At 43.7% G+C, this 24,317-nt stretch overlaps 1 protein-coding gene across 3 annotated transcripts; it reads right to left on the minus strand.

The window, feature by feature from the left end:
* Positions 1 to 648: 648 nt before the first annotated feature.
* Positions 649 to 23,583, minus strand: PRDM1 (PR/SET domain 1). Of its 3 annotated transcripts, XM_004264770.4 has the most exons (7): positions 23,280 to 23,583; positions 21,424 to 21,672; positions 14,890 to 15,009; positions 10,672 to 10,924; positions 4,607 to 5,712; positions 4,012 to 4,140; positions 649 to 3,658 (listed from the first exon to the last, which is right to left on the minus strand). In XM_004264770.4, exons 1-7 carry the CDS (start codon positions 23,319 to 23,321, stop codon positions 3,086 to 3,088), a joined length of 2,472 nt encoding a protein of 823 aa, XP_004264818.1. In that variant the 5' UTR covers positions 23,322 to 23,583; the 3' UTR covers positions 649 to 3,085. The 3 variants fall into 3 exon arrangements, with proteins under 3 accessions (XP_004264818.1, XP_049551257.1, XP_033274640.1); XM_049695300.1 differs by lacking the exons at positions 21,424 to 21,672; positions 23,280 to 23,583 and having other exon boundaries at positions 10,672 to 13,877; positions 14,890 to 15,011; XM_033418749.2 differs by lacking the exons at positions 14,890 to 15,009; positions 21,424 to 21,672; positions 23,280 to 23,583 and adding an exon at positions 11,132 to 14,883.
* Positions 23,584 to 24,317: the final 734 nt, after the last annotated feature.

Consider the following 24,317-nt stretch of genomic DNA (forward strand, 5'->3'; position numbering starts at 1 on the left):
CCAGTGGCAAATCTACTTCCCGAGTTAAGATGTGAAGGAAAAAGATACGATGGGATGGAGGGCAGGAAGACTATGCAGAAGCACAAAAGCCCTGATTCCCTGTGGGGGGCTCAACGCTGGCTACTGAAGCAAACACGAAACCACCAGTGGGCAAAATGCTTCTCAGGTTCCCAGGGCTCTCCAGAGCCCCTCACCCAGCAGCTGGCTGGGTCCACACACACTCACGCTGGATCGAGGCTAGGACGGCATTTCTGGACTTGATCTCAATTCTTCCTCACCTCGCCACCCCCACCCCGTCCATCAGCAAAGTAAAACAAACAAAAAAGTCCAACAAAAGCAAACAAATCTTCCCCTACTTACTGGCTAATGTTGAAATGATCTCCTTAGAGGGCACTTTTATAGCTCATAATTAAAGAGAAAAATCTTTGAGTTATGAGAGAGGCAAGAGACCAACCCCGTTAGAGCAGTCGCCGATAGAGGAGGTGAAATTAGGGAATCATCTCTGGGGGGGATGAAGGGTCGGGGTGGGGATGTGGGCAGGATAGAGGCAAATTGTGTCATGTTCAGAATTTGTTTTGGGGCCACCCTTGCAGCATGGTTAAGGTGTCGTTCACTCACCCTTCACTCAAGACACTAGACAAGCATTGGTAAAGCATGAACATTTATATTTAATTTACATTTTGACAATTTGCACATAAATAACAATGTAAACCAGTACGTAAACATAAGATAGTTTGTTGTTCTAGCAAAGTAAAAAGCCAATAACTTTGGTCGGTTTTAACTTTGAGTAGAAGGAAAAAAAAAAAAACCACTGTTGATTGTGGGCTCAACATTCACATGTAAGAGGCCTCAGGGAAAGTCAGAAGGTAAAGAGAATCAAGAAGTCTCAAGCCACTGTGCAGGTCTCAGGAAAAATTCCCATTAATGAGAAAGCATGAAAGGGGAGAAAGAGAACAAATGAGTAATTGGGAATAGAAAGTATTTGGTGTCAACGTCAGAATGTGATGCTTTGGTTTACCTACAATTAAGGACTGTGTTTGTCAAACACTGACTAAAAAATACCATAAAAAACTGTCAGTTTTGTTAGTTAAAGGAACAGATCAGTAAGGCTCTTAGGTTTCTCTGCATTATCCTAAATTTGTTGTTCTCTTCTGCAGGTTGACATTAGTTGCCATGGACCAAAATACTGAATATATAAACCAGACTGATGAGTGATACATCAGTTATTTAGGAAGGAGGGAGAGGAAGAGAGAGAAAAGTTGCAGTGGTCGATGGGATTTTTATTTCTGGGGCTTGGGTGTGACCACATCATCAGAATGTGGCAAAACAAACCAAAAAAAACCCCATCTTAGATTGTCCTTAATAGTAAAAAAGTATGTCTCTTTCTCCCTGGTTGTTATGCAGTCCCCACCTTTGCACCAAGGTTTTAGGGTCACTTACAATAGCAAGGGGGTGCCCAAGCTCACCAATATGACTGTGAGGTCATCGAGTACTAATTAAGCAAAGTCTCAGAAAGGGTTTTGTTTATTTTTTTATGCCATTAGGAAAAGAAGGATATTTTACATGGTTTGGCTCACAATTTAAGTGGTTATAAATATATTATATATACACATGGTATAGTGGTATAAATAGATTTATAAATATACATCATTCTCCGCTACACCTCAAATGCCAACATGTCATCTTTGGGTTTAGCAGAAGAGGAGACAGAATGCGACGCATTCCAGCTTTCTGGTGCACGCTGGCTCTCTCCTCTTGAGTAGCAAATCATCAGAGAAGCCATCACTTCCTGCACTACTGGACACACTCAATGAGGTAATTGTTGAACAACTCTGCAATGCCCTTTCTTCTTCAATTAAATTAACCATAAAATGTAAAAACACAAATACTGAGGAAAGTCTGAGTTGTACAGAAAAAAATACAATTGATGTGTTGGGGATAGGAATGTTCATTACCCGCTTTGACCCTAAGACAACGAGAATACCCGTTTTCCGGTTTTTGGTTTTTAAAGTGTGGCCTGAGCCTATCTAACTCAAATCCTTCCTGGTAGAGCACCACGTTTGTGCAATTTTGACATAACAACAAAAAAGACCAACAACAAAAACACCCAGACTCATGCTTCCTCACCTCACCCATACAAAACCACCTGTGCTTTGGGAATGTTTTGCAGTGGTTTTAAACATGGCATTTTGTCTTCACATTTTCAGATAATACACTGGGATGCCAAAGTCTCGTGGCCACTCCGAATGGTCACATGACTTTGGGGGTGGGGCGACCCTGTTTTTTGGAGAGGGAGACAGAGGGAGACAAAGCCTTCTTGTAGCCTTTCTGGTAAATCTGTGATTAGGGGGGAAAATGCTGAACTATCTACAGAAACATACAAGATTCTCTCTTTCTTATTTCTTCTACCAGAGTTATTACTGGGTAATTCTGCACACATACCCCCAAGTTATACAGTGCTGTTCAAATGATACAGTCCTATGAATGAACACATCAATTGCCTAACTATGGCAATACCAAAACCTCATTTTCAAACCATTATTATAGAGGGAGGTCGGCTGATGTAATGTATTTGTTTACTAAATCTTAGGTACTTAAAACAGATGTGCAGAAATTATCTACAAAGAACAGCCACCAGACAAAGATAGAACAACTCAAATTACAAGGAATTCTTCCAGTCATTGTAAACTTTTTTAATTATTGCTTTTTGAATGATAAATTGTATAATAAATTATGAAGGATTATCATTGAAAAAATAATTATGACTAGGCAATAGTCTTAGCAATGGGAGGGCTATGCAAACATATCCACACAAATATTCAAAATACACAGGTTCAAATATATAGATGGGGGTGTAAATAAGTATATATAATATGTATATATATTGTCTTTCCCTCATTTATGCCCTGAGATTTCAGTAACTTTGGGGATCCTTCGTTAATTCCAGAGAGGTGAGGGGGAACCATCTGCCGTCAGGAGAGCTTTGCAGAACTGGAATTATGTACAAGCATTTGCTACAGGCACCCTGACTCGCCAAGTCATAAGTTAAGAAAAAAGACAAAACACCTTTTGTTTTCTGCAAATCTTAAGGATCCATTGGTTCGACTGTTTCTTGTTTGACCTTTACAGGTCCCAGAGGTAGTGGGTTGCTGTGAGGCAACTTCAGGAGGGACGGGTCTGTTGACTCGTAGAGGCTACATCCTGAGAGCAGTCCATTCCCCATGTTTCTTTGCAAAGACACTTTCAGGCCAGTTTCTTCTTTCTCTTTTCTGACCACGGCCAGAATCTCCTTCTCCACCACAGAGGTCACGTCAACGTTGTCCTCCATGTCCTCCAGCCGGTCGGCATTGTCGCTGATGTCAAACTTCTCGATTTCTTCGTTGATTCTGGTCAGGTCCTCCAGAGGCAGCCCCGTGGCTGGGGCCACAGGACAATACCCCTTCAGGTGGACCTTGAGGCTGCAGAGATGGATGTAGCTCTTGTGGCAGTGGGCACACTTGTGGGGCCGCTCCCGGGTGTGTAGGCGCTTGTGGAGTTTCAGGTGCACAAACTGGGTGAACTTGGCGGGGCACACCTTGCACTGGTAAGGTTTCTCTCCGGAGTGGAGTCGCAGGTGGGTCTTGAGATTGCTGGTGCTGCTAAATCGCTTGTGGCAAACCTGCAGCGTGGGGAAGGGGGCAGGGGAGGGAGGTGGGAGACCAGAAGGTTAAGAACTGCCAAGCGGAGGGGCGCGCTGCCCACCCACACCCAGCAACCTGGGAGGTGAAAAAACTCGCAGCAGCGTTAGGCAAATGGAGCGATGGGAACGCACTGCCCGTGGGGTGTTGTTTCCCTTCCAGACCACTTGTCCAACCACTGGAAGCTGGTGTGTCATCATCTCAGCGCATCAGCAGCCCAAAGAAGGCAGAATTCTTGTGCTGGTTTAAACTATGGGCTATGGGATGATGGGAGGGCGACTCCTGAGACACTGTCTACAAAGGTCGAAAGTTCAACCCAGAAAACACTGCCCACCTGGCATTCATGTGGCTTCTCTCCCGTGTGTACCAGGTAGTGTTTCTGCAGGTGGGCGAGCTGAGTGAAGCCTTTGTTGCAAGTCTGGCATTTGAAAGGCCGTTCTCCGCTGTGCACTCGGAGGTGGACCTGGGAAGAAGCCACACACGTTAGGTCGGCTGTCACTTGGCTGCAAAAGCGAACATTCCCGTGCAAGGACTGGGGCATTTAGGATGCAAACCTCTTAAGAAAAGCATCAAGGTGAAGTCTTAGAACAAATCAAACCCCGATGTGATTTTCAGAACTCTGTTGTGTTGGAGCTAAAGGAACAGAAGTCATAGGCTAAGCAGGGACTCGAAACTGATGTTCTAGCGCAAACCCCACGTGTTTATCATTCAGAAGACACGCAGGAGAGGGGAAGCAACGTGTCCCAAGCGGCGCAGCCAGAGCAGCAAAGGCAAAGGCAAAAGCAAAGCCGCATCGACCATGCCCAGCCCAGGTCTCACGCTGTGGAAATGGCAAGTTATAACCTGCGGGAGGTGAACTAAATACCCACGCGCGTCGTGCACTCCCGGGGACTGACCCCGCGCCATCGGGCGGCCCACGCCAGGCCTACCTTCAGGTTTGAGAGTTGGCCAAAAGTCTTGGCGCAGACGTTGCACTCGTACTTGATCTTGCCGTTCTGCTTCTTCAGGGGGTAGGGGAGCGTCTTGTAGCCAGTCATGTTCCTTTTGTTCTTGATTAGATTCACGGCCTCGTCGCCGCCGCCGGGGGCTGCCGCGGCCGCTGAGGTAGCTTTGGGCTGCACCACGTGCTCGGCCGTGGCGGCGGTGCCGGCCGTCGGGGACCCGCTGGTGGGGCTGCAGGCCTTGTCCTTCAGGCTGGCGGCCGCCCCGGGCAGGGAGAAGGCACTGTGCGGCGCGGGCACCAGCACCTCCCGGGGGTGCTCGGGCTGCAGCAGGCGACGCGCCCCCTCCGAGGGCAGCGAGCTGGGAAGGGAGGCGGGCGCCAGCATCGGGGGAGGCAGGCCGCCCCCGCCCAGGAGGCCGCCGTACACGGGGTACAGCCTCGGGAAGAGGCCGAAGCTGCCGAGGCCGTTGATGTTGCCCACGGCGCCCAGGCCGTTGCAGTTCATGCCGTAGGGGGGCAGCAGGAACTTGGGGTAGTGCGCGTTGTAGGAAGGGATGAAGGCGGGCGGCAGGTGCGGGGGCGGCGCGTAGCCGGGGTAGGAGCCCAGCCCCTCAGCGGCGGCGGCGGCGTACGGAGCGTTCAAGTAGGCATAAGGGTCCCGGTGCTCCTGGGAGCCGGGGGCCCGCGGCGACACGGTGTTCCCGGGGCTGCTGTGCAGGCTCCGGTCTGGGCTGCTGCGCGTCGAGGGGCTGGGCGTCGTGGAGGACGGGATGGGGGAGTGCGCGATGTAGGGCGGCCGCTCCATCCCGTAGGCCAGGGAAGCTTTCAGAAAGTCTTCCGGTAGAGGGGCCCGGATCGGGTACACCACCCGCGGGTAGAAGGGCATCTCGGGGCTCCCATTTTTCCGAAAGTCATCCGCGTCCTTTTCCAAAGTGAGGGGTGAAATGTTGGAGCGGTATAAGTCCTTCCCTTTGGAGGGGTGGGAGTCCAATTTTAGTATTTCTTTCACGCTGTACTCTCTCTTCGGGACATTCTTTGGGCAAAGTTCATGTTTCTCAGTGCTCTGCTGCTTTGGATGGCTCTGGGTTTGCGCTGAAATAAAGAAAGGGTGATTACTCAGATGGAGACAGAAAATCGGAGCGACGTTGCCCAAGTTGCGCTCTCCTTGAGCAAACCTGAGCCCCAGCTGCCCCAAGAGGGACACCTGGCATCTCAACGCCCACTCATTCTAGAAGGCTCTCGCCACTCCAGTTCCTTCTCAGCAAAACCAGGTCACTGGTGGAATCGATAAAACGAATAGCACCGTTTGTGTTATTTTGTTTCCAACGGTAAAAACCTCATGATAGGACAGTCCTGTTCGACCAAGAGTAGGAGAGCCTCCATGAAAATGGCGTGGAACAATACCGGGACGGGGTGTCACAGGTTAATAAAAGTCATTCTCATGTTCACGGTTTACCTAAAGGAAATCAGCACACCCTGAGAACTAGATGTGCAAGATTAAGACTCATTTCAAGTAATAAGCAGTCATCAATTTTCGCCTCCATTCTTGTTTAATACGAATTTGATAAAACCCTGTTCAAACTGCCTCTTCCCAAACAGACAGATTAGCGATGTGATGCCACCCCTTCCCCTCGATCTGCTGACAACACCAGAATTTCACTGAGGCTCTGGTCTATAACCAGGCTCCCAGTAATGCTGTCCCCTGGAGTCACAGGGCGTGACATAGGCATCTCTGCCAGACCACAACTGGCACTTTCTGAGCCAGTTCAATTACTTAGAGCACCAAAGACGAAAGCGTGTATTCCAAAAGACGGCATATTATTACTCGGTAAACAGACTGTTTAGGAACAGCAGCAATGAGAGGACAGGCTCTCCAGGCCATTGCCAGCACTGCCCCTCCAAACACACAGAACAAACGATGCCTTCGAGAAGACACCAGCCAGAGCAGGGAAAACCAAACACTCGCTGCTCAGCCTTCCCTGGAAACCAAAAGTAAAATACACGCTGCTTAGTCGGAGCTCTGGTTGTTGGAGGGCAACCCCTCCAGCCTGCACACCTGCCGTAGGCATAGGCATCAGCTGTCGGTGTGTGTAGATGCCAGGAGAGGCAGGGACCTCGTGGCCTTAGCCTCAGAAGAGGACAGGCTTGGGGGACTGGGCTGAAGCCTCTGTAAAAGTATCATTCACTGTCTTTAAAAAAGTCCCTGTTCGATTTAACGGAGGAGGAACTCCAGGCTTGATACCTGATAGGTCTAGAAATGAACTCTGTGGAACTCCAGAGTCTGAATTCTTCAAATCCATTCTCTAGACTGACAAGCTTGAGGGATTCGATTCCAGTTTGAGAGCCCCTCAGAGAATGTTATCTCTGCTGGCTGTTATCAGTTACTCCTGGGTGAGCCAGCAGCCCCAGAATAAACACAGCCCAGACACTATCAGGGAAGATGCTGATGGGGGCAGTGATGGAAAGCTTGTTGAGGGAGAGGGATTTCTGAAGCCACTAAACCAAAATAAATAGCCCCTTATCAGGCCAATATCAGTCTTTCAGTGAGGCTCAGCAGGCAGGAAGTTCAAATTGTCACTTTTGTTTTTTAAAGCTGAAATGGTAAAGGAAGAGAGACAAGTAAGTTGGAGAGCTGATAGGCAAGGCATCTCACACCCACAGGAGGGAATTTTGAGGTGAAAAAGAATGATTTGGAGGCATCCACAGAAAGATGTCACCCTAAAAATAATGAAAATACAGAAACTTCACCATCATAACTTTCTGCCATTTTTATGTGGCAAGTTACGTCTAAGTCTCCTAATTTTCTTTACTGGCTTCAACACTGTCTTGGTTCTAAAATTCAATAAATTAAAGCCATAAGCAAAAAGTTTACGTCTGTCCGTAGCACTGTCCCTACTATTTATTTAGCCTGGTGTTCTTACTGAGCACCTCCATAATCCGATTGTTGAACTACCACAAAGCTAACGATGGGGGACTTGCCTGGTGGTCCAGCGGGAAAGACTCCGCCCTCCCAATGCAGAGGGCCCCGGTTCGATCCCTGGTCGGGGAACTAGGTCTCTCACGCATGCCGCAACTAAGAGTCCGCATGCTGCAACTAACACCCGGTGCAGCCAAAATAAAAATTAATTAAAAAAAGAAACTTAAAAAATAAGCTAACGATTGGGCCAACAAACCAGAAAGTCGGAATTTATAATTTTCTGTGCAAAATACTGAGCACAGTGTGCCTAGCATATAGTAAATCCATGATATATGTTCGATATCTCTTATGCCTTCATAAAAATACAATATCCGGAGGGCAACGTCAGCCCCCCTCAGGTGTTCTAAGGTGGCGATCATGGAGTCTATGTGAAAAGGTACATTTAAGAAAACCATCCTTCAGCAGCTGAGTAATCAGTGGAGCTGGTGTCATTTCTGACTCTCCCACTCAGCAGCAGCTTGAGTTAACATGAAAAAGAAAATCAAGATCTGTTTTTGTTCTTAAATCTTAAATGGCTGTAGGCGGACGGAGTCATTTCAAGAGTGAACTGCTTCTGAAGGCTCTGAATGGCTTAATTATGCCGACTCACATTTTCGATCTATAATAAGAACCCCCAAGACTACAAGAAAGAACCTAGAAGTTCTGCAGTAGGCAAAACAAAGCCTGTTTTCAACTGAAACTGAGAACGCAGATTAACATTTAGAAGTCTATAATCTGGTCAACTGTTTTCTAGATGGGTTAGTTAGATAGATTGAAAAAAACTACCAAAAAAACTTGGGAGGGGTAAGAGTTAAACCTGAGAGATCCTACTCCTTTTCTTTGGTTTTTAAAAAATGCCTATTTATGATTTCTGGCAACTTATTTTTCTTTACCTCAGTTTTCTTCAAATCTCTTCTCCTCAAAACTCTACCAGTTGAACTATCACTGCCATTTTAAAGCCCTCACGGAGATTCTGACACAAGCCTCTATCGTGCTTGAAGCATGGAACCCAATACAACTCATGTGAAGACGCAATCTGCCTATTAGGCCTGATGAAACAGTGGAGATTTTCCTGATCAGCATCTCAGTCATCAGTTACCACACCTACGACAACTGGTTTCACAAGGCAACTGGAGTCTTGGCTTACTTACTGTCACTGGCTATCGTTAACTCTCATTCTTTACTACGAATACTGGACAATAAATGGGTACCTGAAAATGTTAAACCACCATTTAGAAAAAATTCTGCGTAAACAAAAAGGGACATTTGAGGGAACAAAGGTGTCATTTCATAGTATACAGGACAGTTGCTTCTGAACACAAAGAATAAGCATTTGAATAAATGCAAGGCCTTTTAAGACCTTTCTTTGACTGGCAGGAGGTAAGGGATGTATGTGAAAAAACTTCTTTGTGGTTGGAGCAAAGTCACCAGGGTGGGTCATCTCAAATGGAGTTACTGTTCAAAAAAGAAAAAATCAAAGTCTTTTTCTGAATCCGTGAATGATGAAGCTCAAGGAGTGGGAGGAGACCCTCAAGAGGAAGTGACCGGCTATGCTGAGAAAGTCAGGAGGAAGCAGCACATCTTCCTGGGAGATGTCCTGCCGGAATATAAGTTGCCTTTTACCACTGGGCCTGGCACCTACAGGTGGTATAATAGCCGAAGGGCTCCTGGGATGCTTGGCACTAATGACATGATGGAGACTCTTGGAAGCGCTAAAGAGAGATAAGGGAAAAGAACCACCACCATTGGCCAGGACCTGATTATACCCACCATACTCAAGCCGTAAGCCAATTTGTTCCAACTATTCTAAGACTTCTTCCTGAAGCTCAAGGTGCACTATATGTGTGTGTGTAAGGACCATAAACACAAATTTAAAGATGATCTTATGGTGGAGGTCCTTAAGCTTTTATAGCCCCAGCTTTTCAGAAAACTATAAATATAGTCTTGGGATCACAGGGAGAGCAAAAGTAAACTAGACAGTGTGGGATGAGCACCAAATAGCTGTACAATTGGATTATACCTGACTAGGATAAATAATTGGTCCTAAAGTTTAAGTCAAATTCTAATTTATGTTAATATTAACATTCATCTCAAAGGACAAAGTGTGAACTAAAACAATTTAGCCTCCAGATAAAGCAAGTGGGACAGCATATGGACTATTGATGAATCTGGTTAAAGGGTCTCTGGGAATTCTTGGTACTGTTTTTGCAACTTCTCCTTAGGTTGGAAATGAGATCAAAACAAAAGGTTACAAAAATGTCAGCATTTAGAGGCCAAAACTTTTAAACCAGAAGGAGCTGATTTAAAAAACTGCTTTAAAACTTAGCAGTCTGAGAATATACAACCATAGTTACAACAGGTTGGAATTTTATGGTAAATCTTAAATCATTCATAGAGATCACTTGAGAATGACTAAAATGAAGTAGGGTTTTGCAGAGAGGTCACGATAGCCAACTTTAACCAAATAAAAAAGTAAAAGCTTGCAGACCTAAGGAACGGAGAATTTGTTAAGATCAAGTGATAGGTGGTTACTGTAATACTCATCAGGAGATCAGATAATTAGGTTTTTACCATTAGGGAGGAAGCTAAGATATAAAATCTTTAGGGTTATCCATATTCAAATGAGATTTGAAAAATTATATCTCCGAGTTTTTCTAGAAACCTTTTATGTTTCACATCAGACCATAACTTGATAACCAAATGTGCATCTCTACAATAGTTCAATGTACATGTTAAGCACTGACAAGTTACCACAAACAAGGAACTATATACCGTGCATCCTTGGCATGTCAGAACGAATCTCTATTATATTATAATCCTACCTGCCCCCTTTTGGATAGATTAGCATTGAACATAGATTTCTTCCTGTAACTTTCTGAACATTCAAAGTAGCTCTTAGTATTTTTTAAATGATCAAGTTTCATTATAGGAAACAGAGACTAAAAAAAGCTGTTTTCCTGTTCCCAGTCCCTAGTTTAAGCCACCTACTTGGCCCATCAGATGAAGCCATGTAATTAAACAACATGTTATTAGCGCAAAGGGGCAGAACTGACGTTACTGGCATTTCTAATTTTTTTGTTCTGTCATCCACTTACTGAGATTCATCATTGTCAGCTCTCCAGGATAAGGGTAGTGAAGCCTTTCCGCAAAGTCCCGGCAATACCACACAAGAAGCTCCTGGTTGGCGGGGATGGGCTTAATGGTGTAGAAGTAGATGTTCATGCCGTTCTGACAGGCGGCCAGGTTCTGCTCCCGGGCAGAATGTGCTGGGTTCACGTAGCGCAGCCAGTTGCTCTTCTCCTCATTAAAGCCATCGATGAAGTGGTGAAGCTCCCCTCGGGAATAGATCTGCCCAAAAGAGAAGACAGACATGGAAAAGAAAGCCCCAAAGCAACGAAAAGCTTCCCTGGCACCTCTGAGAATAAACCCAGCAAATACCGGGTTTGATTTCTGGTCCCTTATTGCCTGGTTAGAAAAGGAAATCAGTTTAGCCGGAGTTGTCTTGAATCAGCAGAAATAAGGGCAGAAACAGGGAAGGGACACTTTGTCAGTTACCTTTTCCATTTCAGTTTTAGTGTCTTTTCACTTTTGGGGAAAAGTAACAGAAGAGTGAAACACAAGATTTCATTTAAGGAGCTGCCTCAGAAGGACTAAACAACCACCGAGTACTGTTTCTGCTGCCACAGTGAATGGCACACAGGCAATGCTACTTAACTTGAGTTCCGATCATGCAGACTTTTAATGCTTTGAGTCACTGGGTATTAGACCAACCCGACTGAGTACGTCAAACCGAGTCTCTCAACTTTTTCTATGGCCTCTGTACTTGCCGTTTCCTACACCCCCGCCCAAGGCTTAAACTATGCAAACATCCTCCACCCCCAAGCCTCCAAGTCCAGCAGGAACACTTGTTCATATGAATACTTGGAAGCTTGCCTTTTTGGGGAAATGCTGGGTGAGGCCAAGGTGAACTTCACCTGCCATAACAAAGTGAGCACTGGGACAGAAGCCAGCATCAGACAGTCTACTGAGAAGTCACTTTTCCTCTTGATAAACGTGTTCGGCCTTGCACTTTTCTTTCAAGGCAGAGGAGGGGAGAGGGAACCCTCTCATCCGTGAGGTGGTTGGGCTAAAACACCACTCACAGAGCCATAAGGTTCGTGTTTTTGGTAAAAGAACAGAAAGAAACCATGTTGTTCTTTAAAGGCAATGCAAAATGAAGAATTCAAAGTCTGCCCTAGAGTAATACTGCTTTTGGTTAACAGATACCCTCAGGCCACTCGGTAAAAAGGTAGAGGTAAGAATAGGAAAAATTAAAGTATACATTCTTACTGAAACTTTATAAACAACTTTATAAACAAACTCCTTGCCCTTCCACAGTAACTTTCTCTCTTTCCCTCTTTTTAAGATGTACCCAACTCGTCTTCACACTTAAGAGATCCTTAACACATATATAAGAAATACCTGGTTATCTGCAACTTAGAGGTTCCAAGTCATAGGGCCTGGTTCATAGCAGAAGTTTTGCTCTAACCGGACAGCAGGTTATTGCTTTCTTCTTAGTCACATGCTATGTTAGTCTCTAAAATGTTTCTGTATTTCGCTCTAATGTTATCAGACAAAAAGGAACTCTGTCCCTTTAACACGGGCAGTAAACACCAGAATCACTTTCTTTTAAGAGTAACTTCCTGTAAATTGTGAAGGGGGAAATACATGTGGCTTCATCAAAGCAGCTTGTGAGAGCTTTTGCGGTGTGTTTTGTTAAGAGAAAATGGAACAAGGCCGGGTGAATTCTGCTATCAAGAGGGGTTTTCAAGTTTGTTTACTCTGATGTGCAAACTTCCAGGAACACGGGGTTCCATCGCTCTTGCACTCTTCGCTGGGCGGAAACTGCTTTCTAAAGCTACGGCTATGTTGATTCCAGTCAGCCTTCCACGGACTACAATTTACTGTATGCTCATTTAAAAACAAATGTCGACGCCATGAAGTCACACACACACGAAAATAAAATAATGATACGTCAGATGAACACTGCTCCCTGTCACCCTCACTACATTTCCATATATTATCAAGAAGATTAAAAACGTGCTGACTCATAGCACAGTTACAAGAAATGTCACTGGTTTCTCAACTTGAACATCCCTTCTCTTCTTTGACTGTGTAATTTGCATGAAACTTTTTCTTTCCTCACAACAGATGTTCATATTCCTGCCAGCAAAATCAGGATGCTTTTAACAACATGTGGGAAGTTATCTCCTACAATATCCTTTGCATGTGAAGGGCCGATTTCAATAAATCCTCCCAAGGAAAGCATTTCAGCTACTTAGAGTGAATCTTCAATGAAGCAGGGAACTGGGACAGAGATAGGAGGTTCTTAAATATTTCTTGTCATTTTTTTTCAAAAGGATCATGAATTAACGAGACTTATGCTGGATTTTCTTAATTCCGACCTTCAACTCCAAAAACTACACGTGTCTATGGCTCATTTCTGAGAAGACTTTATTGGCAGTAAAGGGGAAAATGAACTCACTTACATTTTGCCCATTATTAGTCAGGTATTAAATATATTTTAAGCATGACTAATTAATTAAATAAAAATTGTGAGCACACAACTCAGAGTGAAAAATTCTCAGTGATCTCTTTTGTTTGGAAAATAGTAAAATACATTTCTTAAAACACAAAACTTCCCAGATTTAAAACAAAACCTTGTTTCTTAGGAACAGCTTCTGAGTGATCCCCAAATAGAAGTCTTTTATAAATATACTTGTCCAGATGATATAAGCATTCTAGGTAAATCTGGCCAGAGTAAGTATAATACAATTTTTGTTGCTACCATGCAGCTGTTTCTTAAAAGAATTTTAGTAACAGTTTCCCAGTAATCATGTACATTTTGTGCAAGTATGTATATAAAAAATTGCTTTTAAATTTAGTAAATGTAGCTTTATTTTCTAATTAAAGGAAACCAAATATCCCAAAGAGATCTATGGGAAAACGGAAAGCAGTCCAATTTTTTCTCTGTTCATCCTAATCCAGGGTCTTTTACTCAAAGATTCCACCTAATTAGTTCACCTGTGAGGTCCTTTTTTATTTTTTTAATTAATTAATTTTTTATTTTTGGCTGTGCTGGGTCTTCCTTGCTGTGTGCGCTTTCTCTAGTTGCAGCGAGTGGGGGCTACTCTTCGTTGCGTGTGCGGGATTCTCATTGCAGTGGCTTCTCTCTCTCCTTTTTTTTTGTGATACGCGGGCCTCTCACTGTTGTGGCCTCTCCCGTTGTGGAGCACATGCTCGGGGCACGAACCCAGGTCCCCTGCAACGGCAGGAGGACTCTCAACCACTGCGCCACCAGGGAAGTCCTGTGAGATCCTTTCTAACTGTGATATTCCAAAGGAAATTGGATTGGCCAGACTCTTTGGATGTTAAAGGAAAGTTCATCATCCCGAATGATTATAAGCATTTCCCTTATGCTATGGGAGTAACTTATGTACTATCAAACCCAAAAGTTTCATGGTACAGGTGCGTTGAAACAGGACGAGTCTTGTGGTCCATCTCCATTCCCCTAGTACCATCTTCTACCCATCCTTCCTTAAAGGCATTTATTTATTTATTTATTCTGCGTAAACAAAATCAATGTTTTGTTTGCCGCAATCAATCAATAACAGTTCATCATTATTGGTTTGATTGATTGATTGATTGCGATACGCGGGCCTGTCACTGTTGTGGCCTCTCCCATTGTGGAGCACAGGCTCCAGACGCGCAGGCTCAGCGGCCATGTCTCACGGGCCCAGCCGCTCCGCGGCATGTGGGATCTTCCCGGACCGGGGCACGAACCCGTGTCCCCTGCATCGGCAGGCAGACTCTCAACCACTGTGCCACCAGGGAAGCCCAAAGGCATTTATTTTTGAGGTAATTCATTTATGATTACTTGTCCATTCAATTAAAGTTAAGTCAGCAAGAAATCAACAAGGGGTGAAATCTAAGGCTTGGTGACTCATTACTACTTCCTTGCACAGAAATGCAAATGAACTTACCCTTGAAGCAAGCAGCAAACTCTTGCCTTTCATCACAAAGCTCTAATGAATTGCAAAAATTAAGATTCACATATAGACCATCTCTCCATCCCTAACCACCTACAGGCTGTGTTTCCCAGGCCAAACATTTAACCAGGTTCATCACGGTTGCTTAGAATTCCCTATGTCCATGGGGACCCTGAATACTTGTGGGGAGCCCCAGGACAGGTTGAAAATGGAAGTGACCCAGCAATTTTAGTTTCATTTTTTTCCCCTAATACTTAATGAGTCTGGAAAAATTTCCCTACTTACCCGCCAAAAATATTTCCTGTTGGCGTTCTTGGGAACTGTATCACTGGTGTAGATTTCACCTATTAGAGGTCCAAAACGTGTCCCCTTTGGTATGTATTCTTTACTCACCACTCCAATAACCTAAAGGGGGTAAAACATATGAAACAATGAGTTCAACTGTAAAATATTAATCAATCTTTTCATTTCAATGAGTTGAATTGTCAAATGGTAATATAACCAACAATGATGAAATTGTACTATGGAGAGCAGACATTAATGGTGCCTACATAATTAACAACGAGCTTGACTTTTGGGGAAGACCATCTTTTAAACTCGCAGGTCATAAGCAAATACACAACCAAGTATAAAACAGTCATTCTCCGGTGACTGAGGGTCCTCTATTTTCTATTAATACTTTTTATGCGAGAACGGAGAGGGTAACCATTCCATATTAGAACAAGTTTCAGATACTGAAGAACTAGACAGTCAAGTTTAGCCCACTTCAGCCGGCTCCTAGTTTCCTATTTCTTCTTCTCCCTCAAGCCATAAACACAGTATGCTTAAGGGGAATAAAATAGTTTTAACCTCAGAAACCAAAATAATGTTCTTTGGTTGTTCCACAAAGGCCTAAGGAACCAGAAACAAAACATATTATTTTTTTTTTCATTCCAGATGAGGGTTTGTTTTTTCTTCTTCTAACTTGTAAGTTCTGTTTAATAGAAGGGAATTCTTTCAAGTAACTTTGTTCTTCTCTAGCATCTTCTGCTCAACAGTGGTCAAAAGTCTTCCTTTGAAGTGGAATTTATACCGAGGAGAGCTGTGGGTTCTAAGATCTGAGGAAATGACCTTCTCAGACTTGGATGTATCACACATTTTGACTTTGTAGGGCCTTGCTAAAGAAGCATGTTAAATATACCAGTTCCTCCTGGGTCGTAAATTTCTTTGGGGGGGGGGGTTGAAAAAAAAGTCACCAACCAGGAATCAGGAAGCAATTCATTACTATTCAAAAGAACTCCTTCTCCTCTGTAATAGTCCCTTATGACATTTTGCAGTACATTTTGTAGTACATTTTGTTTTGGTTTTTATTCACTCACTCTCCTCTTTTCATTTTCCTTTTGCTCCAAACAGCCTACAAATCACTTACTGAATAACTTACTGATATGGACCAAGAAAGGAGGTAAAACATATTTATTTCCAGTTTTTATTATCCCTGGTGGCTCCTTTATAATTGTGTACCTGAAATGGTAGGCCCCAATACATGAAGCAATAAATGTCTGCAGTGGAATCTAAGGTTCTGGTTATGATATACACTGACACCTCACTAATTTCATCAATAATTTGTCTCTGTTTAAATGAATATGGAATAAGCATACCTACATGCTTGTGACAGACCAGGCTTTCTCATGTACGTGACTTAAAGAATTAATTTTTTAAAAAATTTAGTATTCAATATACAAGCCAATGGAGCATACCCAGACTGGAAAGACAGAAAAAAAGAAAATTTCCTATATCTAACACAAGTTGAAACAAGGTTGGTGAGCTAGTGTTATTTTTGGCCCGTTATGAATTTCTGGCAAGAGCTGAAAAAAGCAGATGTTCATTTCATCCTCCTCTGCCTCATTTACATCTATCTGCCCTTTCAATAACAGTTCATCATTATTGGTATATGTTGGCAGTATAACTCTGGGGGACGGGAGTACTTCAGAACAGTCTTGAGATAAAAATACATCCTAAAGCTTAAGTAGACTTACTTATTCAGAGGCTCATTGTTTATGATATATTATTGAAAATAATTAATTTGAAAAATGCATGGAACTGGCTTCTATGACACAAATCATTTGGCATTCATATCTGAATGATTATTCCATAATATTAAAATGACAAACAGGAAAAACAAATAATGTCATTTGTTGGTGAGCCAATAATTAGCGGTTGATATTTTCAACATATCCACTTCAAAGCAGTAATTCTAAAAAAGGTACTCAACTGGTTTATCAACCTTGTTTTAAATTATAGTCTCTCGCAGACAGTGTCTTGGGGGTCAGAGCTTGATTACCAACAAGTAGCATGACATTGAGGCCAGGGTTTTTCTTCTGAATTGCCATTCTTTTAACCAATGGGCTTTGTGGTATTCAGCTATCAATCTTACACTAAGAAACATACACCATTTTCTTATGGTCCAGAAGAAGTCAACTAGCATTTTGTTCCCACAAAGGAATCTGAAGTAGACATAAGCCACCTGACACCTTTGAGCACAGCTATAGGCAAGTCACTGGGGAAGCTGTGTGACAGCACTGGAAGTAGCTCTTGTCATCGATAACCTTACAAATGAAACTCAGCAGGCCAGACAGGAGAATAATTTGTTAGGAAAGGGAGGTCTGTGAAAATCCTCATGTCCCAAACAAATAAAAAGAGCCTCAATATTAGATTATCTTTGCAAGTGAGACAGAACCCTAATATTTTAAGCTGTGTGATGCACAGAGCTTTGGGTACATGTAAACTCACACATATGAATAAATAGACACAAAATCACAGAATTTCAAGGTTGGAAGGAACGGTGTAGCTTATATACCATCTCTATCCGTTCCCAGTCCAGCACCCTATCTCACAATCAGCACCTTCACCTCAAATCCGTGTCTGAGACATTATTCAAAGAGCACAGAAGAGCTGCAACTCTAAGATTCCAATTCTAAGATTCCAGTGCTCAGCCAGGTAACCGGAGTGGGGATCGGAACCAGGGTAGTTTTTCGTGGGAGACCAAGTCATACTTCTCCCTCTGGCCCTGGAAAGATCCAGATGTGAATCTTAGCCAACAAAGTTCTATCCTTGGAGCTAGCCTATGATACAGGGGAACCTGGTATGTGCCCTGAATTTCCCAGAGCTAAAAAGACTAAGAATGTGGTCACCTAGTTCAGGAAGGAAACTTCACTGGAACTGACCAGGGTCCTAAAGCATCCCTGCTGGGCACGGATTGCTGCATGCCTCCCATAAACCCACCAGCGAGAGGACACTGGCCTCAACACTTCCCCGCCTGCCCGCTCTTCCCCACTGTGTGCTATGTGTGGGGCTGACCCCTTCAGATCCGTCAGCGGCCTCCGTTACAGAACAAACCCTGAAGTCCAAGGCTTGCAGACAAAAAACAGGGCTTGTTTTCCATTTTACAAAATGAAGATGTCACAACTTAGTATAGATGGACTGGGGGTTCTGAATGAAAGTCTGATAGTAAGAAGAACAAATTTGCTTTTTTTTTTGAAAGCAAATTCCCTCTTTAGAATATATGAATACACATGCATCGCAGTGAGTTTCAAGCAGAAACATCATTCAGGTCTAAATGTGGTATAAGCAGCCTCACCCCAAATTATATTAAAATCATTTAAATTACTAGCTACCTCTTCCCCTCTCCCTCCATAAAAATGACTCATTCGATTAAAATTCTATTTCGAATACAATTATAGTTGCAATGAGATGACTAGAGCTCATCTCAATGGATGAGTGGGTATATACTCACTGGATCAAGACTTCAGCCTGTACTTCACCCCATTTTTAAAAAAACGGGGTGGAGTGGATAACAATGTTTTTGGAAAGTCTCCTTAATTATCTTCATAGTAAAGGAAATGTGGCAATGCCTGGGTACATAGTCTCCACAATAAAAGGCAGTATGAAGAGGGAATTGCACTTATGGCAAGATGCTTTTTAGAGATGGCTGAATAATGGACTTCAATCAAAATGGCCACTGAGTCCCCATCTTCGGCCTGATGTTTCACTGCCACACGACTCTGGAGGTCAGGCTCGGAGCCACAGAGCCTCTGAATTCAACTCAAGCAACCTCAGTACAGGCTACTGCTTCCAGAACAGAAGTGTTTCAATCGATCTTTCTGTATTCAAGTATTCACAGAAGATTATTTCAGGAGGTCAAGGGGAAAATCCCCCTAAAAGAATAACCCAGCAGTTTAAAAAGTTTTACAAGTTTTTTGAATAGTATGTCTATATTTGGTCTGAGTTCTGGAAATAGGAAGTAAGAACAGCCTCATTAAAGGTGCAGAATGATTCTAAACCCAATCTAAAAATGAGGGTCAAGATCAGAAATATGGTTTGTATGTTTTGTTTTTAAACCAAAAAAAAAAAAAAAAAGGTGCTGACACATAGCGCAAATTCATAATGAAAAATGGTCTTTGCTAAAAAAAAATCCCCAGGATGTCAGAACATCAGTACATAAGGTAACATCTTCGCTACTTAAATGAAAACATTTAAAGAAGGGCAAGATAAATCAGTCAGATGAAAACTACACGTACAAAGGCCTTTTTCCTCTTTCCACGGCTTGTGGGACTGAAAGAACTAACTGAATAATGATAATGTAAACATTTCACCCATCCTGAAGATTTCTGTTCTAGAACTGGTGTGCAGCTCTTATACTCTCAATGGCTCAATTCTACGGTTCTCTTTCACCACCTGGAGGGAGCTCTCCTTCCCCAAAGTGCAAAAAGGAAGGAGGGAGAAACTGAATAACAGGAACACGTTTCCAGAGAGAGCTTAAGACAGCATTACATTAAGTTGGTCTCCTGGTCGCTTTTATGATGAGGGACAACAGATATACTGCTCTCTTCAAGCATTTCTAGGGGAAAATAGAATAAGAGAAAGCTGATCTCTTATTAGGTTCGTTTTGAAGGACCCTCCTTAGGAATACAGGCACTGTATGCTTTCTGGGTGCTGAATTTATGAAATATGGAGTTACACATTCAGAGAAAAAAACCCCAAACAAGCTTAATAAATGATCGTCCTGAAGTTATGTTAAGACGATAACTAAAACCACAGTGACACCAAGAGGGGCCAGTGTAGCACAATCAAGTAGCACTGGTTGGGGAAGTCTGAAGAATTTTGCTCCAAGGCCTGGCTCTGGCTCTAAGTATATACCTTAAGTAAGTGACTATCTTTCTGAACCTTGGACTAAGGGCATTATTCTATTTAGCTATGATTTTACATAGAATGATGAAAATTGAAAAACTTAAGCTAAGAGCTAAACTGAGGATAAGAACACTACAGAACTAAAGGGCAAGGATGACCCACAGAATAGAGGTCTTGATTTCAATCCCAAGGGGCTGGATGGGGCAACACAGCACAATCGAAACCAGGGAACAGATCAATATTTGGTCAGATTTGATATGGGAAAAAATGCTACAGCTTATAAAGCCACAGCCAAACCTTAAATACCCAAACAAATCCTACACTGATTCCATGGGCCACACACTAAGAGACCTTCTATAGAAAAGGGTGTTACTTTCAGAAAGAGGTGTAATTAAGGCCGATCTCTGGCGTGAAATTTTTGGTAATGTTCACATTAAAATACAATTTAAATTTTGCTTTCTACGAAATCAGCCTCCTCTCTCCCAGCAGGAAAAAAGAAAAAAAAAAAAAAAAAAAGTTGAGCTTTAATGAAACCCAAAGCAGAGTTGCTCTATTTAATTTTAGACAGCTGTGTCACCCCCTCACCAAAAACACTGAACTCAGATACACAAACAGGAAAGAGACAAAGTATTTCCCAAACCGGCTCTCAACTCCTTCAAATGCTGTTCCTTAGGGAAGGAGGAAAGTGATTTGACATGGTTGTAATGAATAGTCCCAGTATAGAATTCTGGGCTCCTGCAGCAAATGACCCCCTTTTCGCGACTTTCTGAAGGCAGTGATAGGACGGACAGTGACCTATGGGAATGGTTGTGATGGCAGGGCTGTGGACGGGTGGATTCCTCCAGCTCAGCCCGGCAGGCAGTAGACCAATGAAAGCAGCTGCAGTAGCTGAATTCTCAAAACAAGAGGTGGTTCTGCAAGTTATTTCACAGCCAAACATCACGCCTAGATACAATCATTATAGAAAAGGGTAAACACAAATCCTTTGCTCATTCCAAGTTTGGGTTTTCAGCCCCTTTGAAACAACAAAGGGTGTACCCACTTCAGAGGCCAAGAAGAAATTGGCCTGCCAGCCCGGTCAGAGCAAAGGAGCTGCCGCAGATAAACAGGGGTTAGCTCTGAAGTCATCCGGACAGAGAGCACTTTTACATGAAACTCTTCTCCGTTTATACCATCACTTCAGTTCATAAACACGTCAAGGTTTTGAGAATAATTTTAGAAACCCAGCTAATAAAGCTGGCTCGTTGAACAAGTAAATAAATAAAGCCATCTCATGACCAAAAAGAGACAAAAGAAACATGTCAAACATTTTTTCTAAGAAAAAGTTTCTCTCCCTCAAAAGCTAGTACACTGGGGGACGAGTTCTCAAAGCTGCTGACGATTTCACCCACCCCATGCTGCAAGTCGGCTTTTCCAAGACATGTCAACTTGGCAAAAAGATTTCACTGTTTACTAATTCTTATGGAACAGTGAAGAGCTGGAGGAATAAGAAGGGATGGACTTAGGGCAAGAGAAAACAATGAAAGAAGTGAATTAAGTGATCAGTTATTTACTGATACTTACAGATTCTCACAGACATACGAGGCCTCAAGGGCAAGTAGGGAGATTTGGCGTCAGGTGCCAATCTTCTTCAGCAAGAAACCAGAGGCTTACCTCTTTGCTGTTTGTGGCATATTTGAAAAGCAGATTCCTCGGTAAGGATGCCTCTGCCTGAACCGAAGTGCCTCCTTCGGTGCCAGAATCCCAGGGGTGGTCGTTCACAATGTATGTACACTTCTCCTCAAACTCAGCCTCTGTCCACAGAGTCATGTCCGCGTCCTCCATGTCCATTTTCATGGTCCCCTCAGTCCCCTCTGCCAACCCTGGAACCTTCACAGCACTGGAGTTACACTTAGGGGCAGCCTGGAAGAGAAAGGAAAGGCCTTTAATCCCCATTGTCCTGTGGCTCCTCCGAGAGAGGCTATGACTAATACAGTCGTCTGAAGACTTTCAAAGCAGATGCAGAGTGCTTGGTACAGTTGAGTAAGAGCCAGAAAGCCGTATAAAGATTGCCTTGGAGAAGCAAGGTTTTAAAATGTTATCCTTAGTGGAAAAAAAATAAAAATAAAAAAAAAGTGTGGCAACCACATTGGGGGACAAAGTGAAAAAAAGAAAAAAGGAAAAGAAACACCTCCAATCCCTGGCTTTACCTCTCACGGCAGAAAAACGTTGAGGCGCCTAGTCCTCTGTCCCAGGACGCCTGGGGTCATGGCCGCCAGACCCTCAGCGCTGTGGAAAAGCTGCCTCAGAAAAGTGTCACAAACAAGGAGAGGAAGAGGAAGGAGCTCTGTCTGCCTCTGAATGAAGCTAAAAATGGAAAGCGCGTGTGGTGCAGGAGCGGAACCCAGCCTGCCTTTTCCAAATGGGGAAGACTGAACTTTCCCACCAGCTCCCAACTCAAAACAACTTTCAAAACAACTCGCTCCCCCCCCTCTGCAGCGCGATCTCTTTCATCCTCTCACAGGGAAGGCCGAAAAGGGCTGCATCCTGCCAGCATCACTGAGCTGCAGCTTTTCCGAGATCGTTTGGACCATAGGAAAAGAGAAGGAAAGATGGGGGCGGAAGGGGGGGCAACTCCCCGCAGTTTCTTTTGACTGTGGGCATCTCACGCCAAATTGAAAAAGTAAAAACAAAACATAAAACTGTTCAATAGAATTCCCTGGAGAGAATTCCTTTAGGAGCCCTCAGCTACAAATAGCACTTTCCATTTAAATCTGAAAGTGTACGAATTCCCAGAAGTCACTGATGGGCCACAGTTACTGTAACTAAAGTTATAACAAATATAGAAGACTCAGAAGACAAGCTCTGCTTCCACTTACAAACTGATAAGGGTATTCCCGCAAATCCCCCCTCACACGCAGGAAAAGTGCTTTCCAAAGAAAGAGAGAAAAAAAAGGTAAACAACGTCTGCAGTGTTTTCGCATACAGACGGGTTGGGGAAGAAGTAGGAACGTGGGTATCATTTCCATGTAAGAACATGTCCTTGTTAGAATGTAAACATAACACTGTCCAAGTCCTTCAGGGTGGCTTTTCCATTCTTTTATTTCTTCCCTAAATATGATGCTCTTTAAAAAAAAAAAAAAAAAAGTCGGATGCGAAGTTGTCTTTCCCTCAGCCACGATTTAAACAAACGTGCTTATTTCTACGTAGTTGCAACATGTACAGTCACGATGCCAAATGAGTGTTAAAATAAAACCAAAATTTAAACTTAAGCCAACGCGGAATAGTTACTTTGTTGGACGGGTGTGGGCGGGAGCCACTACCGAAATTTCAATGAACTGACAATTACGCCTAGAACTGAAAGGGTTAATGATTCATAAGGAAAAAGTCTTATAAATGTTTGACAGTACTAAGCGCCCGAAAGCAGAAGCCCTTCTGGTTTCTACTACGGCTACGTTAGCCAAGAGAGGAAAAAAAAAAAAAAGTTTTCAGATCAATTTCAGAATGAAAAACAAGATCAAGTTCCTTACCAAGGTCGTACCCACACGTTTTTCCAAGCAAATATCCAACATCTGAGATAAATGTCGCTCATGCCTACACAGTCCGCATGTGCTCCGCGTCCCCTCCCAGCCGAGGGCTGGCGCGCACCGACCGCGGCGGTGCCCCTCTCCTCCGGCGGCTGGCGCCCGTGTCCCGAATCCCGGCGCGGACAGGTGCCTCGCTGCCCGCTGCCCTGCCTCTCCGCAACACTGGAGGGCCGAGTGTCACGGCAGCACGCTCAGACTGTGTTAACCCGGCCGGCGGCTCGGCCCTTTCCCCCTCCCTGCCGCAGATTTCCCATTCGTGATTCACTCCTACCAGCCGCCTGAAGTGGGGGCGTGGCCACACCTGGCCGAGCCGTGCAGAGCTCACCCCAGGGCTTTCCTCCAGCCCGGGAGCGCCCAGAGCTTCCTCCCTCCGTATCTGAATTTCAACATTTACTCGGAATCTTCTGACTTCCCTTTGAGGGCACTTAACCTCAGCGTTTACTCGGGCTGTATTGTATTCTAAAGACTCCAGACCGCCCTCCTTCCTGCTGCGGCTTTATAAGGGGGCGCACATTCCTTAAATTCAGGGAAACCTAAAAATGACCTAAAATCGTTTGGGTTCCTCGGCTCAGATCCAGTTACAGAACATACAAAACTTACTTGAAAAGATCACGTGAAAAGAGCAATTATTTTTGCATGGAATGGAATAAGATGTAGCTGTCTAGTCCTCAAGCTACTGCCTGTGAAATACACGTTTCCTCCCCGCAAACTTGAAAGCTTCCATTTCTCCTGCTAACTAAAGGGAACTCATCTTTGGTAGAGCTGACTTCCCTCTTTCAATTATTTAGTAAATAGGGAAATAGGAAAAAGGTATAATCCTACAGATTAAAATTTCTTTGCCTTTTCTCTCCTCCCCAAAGCCCACAGGCAGACTTCCGAGGAGTGTGTTTGCAAAGTGTAGAGCATTAATCGTTTCCTAGTTAAAGGGAATGTGGAACTGATCGCAGCAAGTGGAAGGCAGACGAAGGCAGTAATTAGTGG

Source organism: Orcinus orca, chromosome 12 (genome assembly GCF_937001465.1).
Source record: "Orcinus orca chromosome 12, mOrcOrc1.1, whole genome shotgun sequence".
NCBI lineage: Eukaryota > Metazoa > Chordata > Mammalia > Artiodactyla > Delphinidae > Orcinus > Orcinus orca.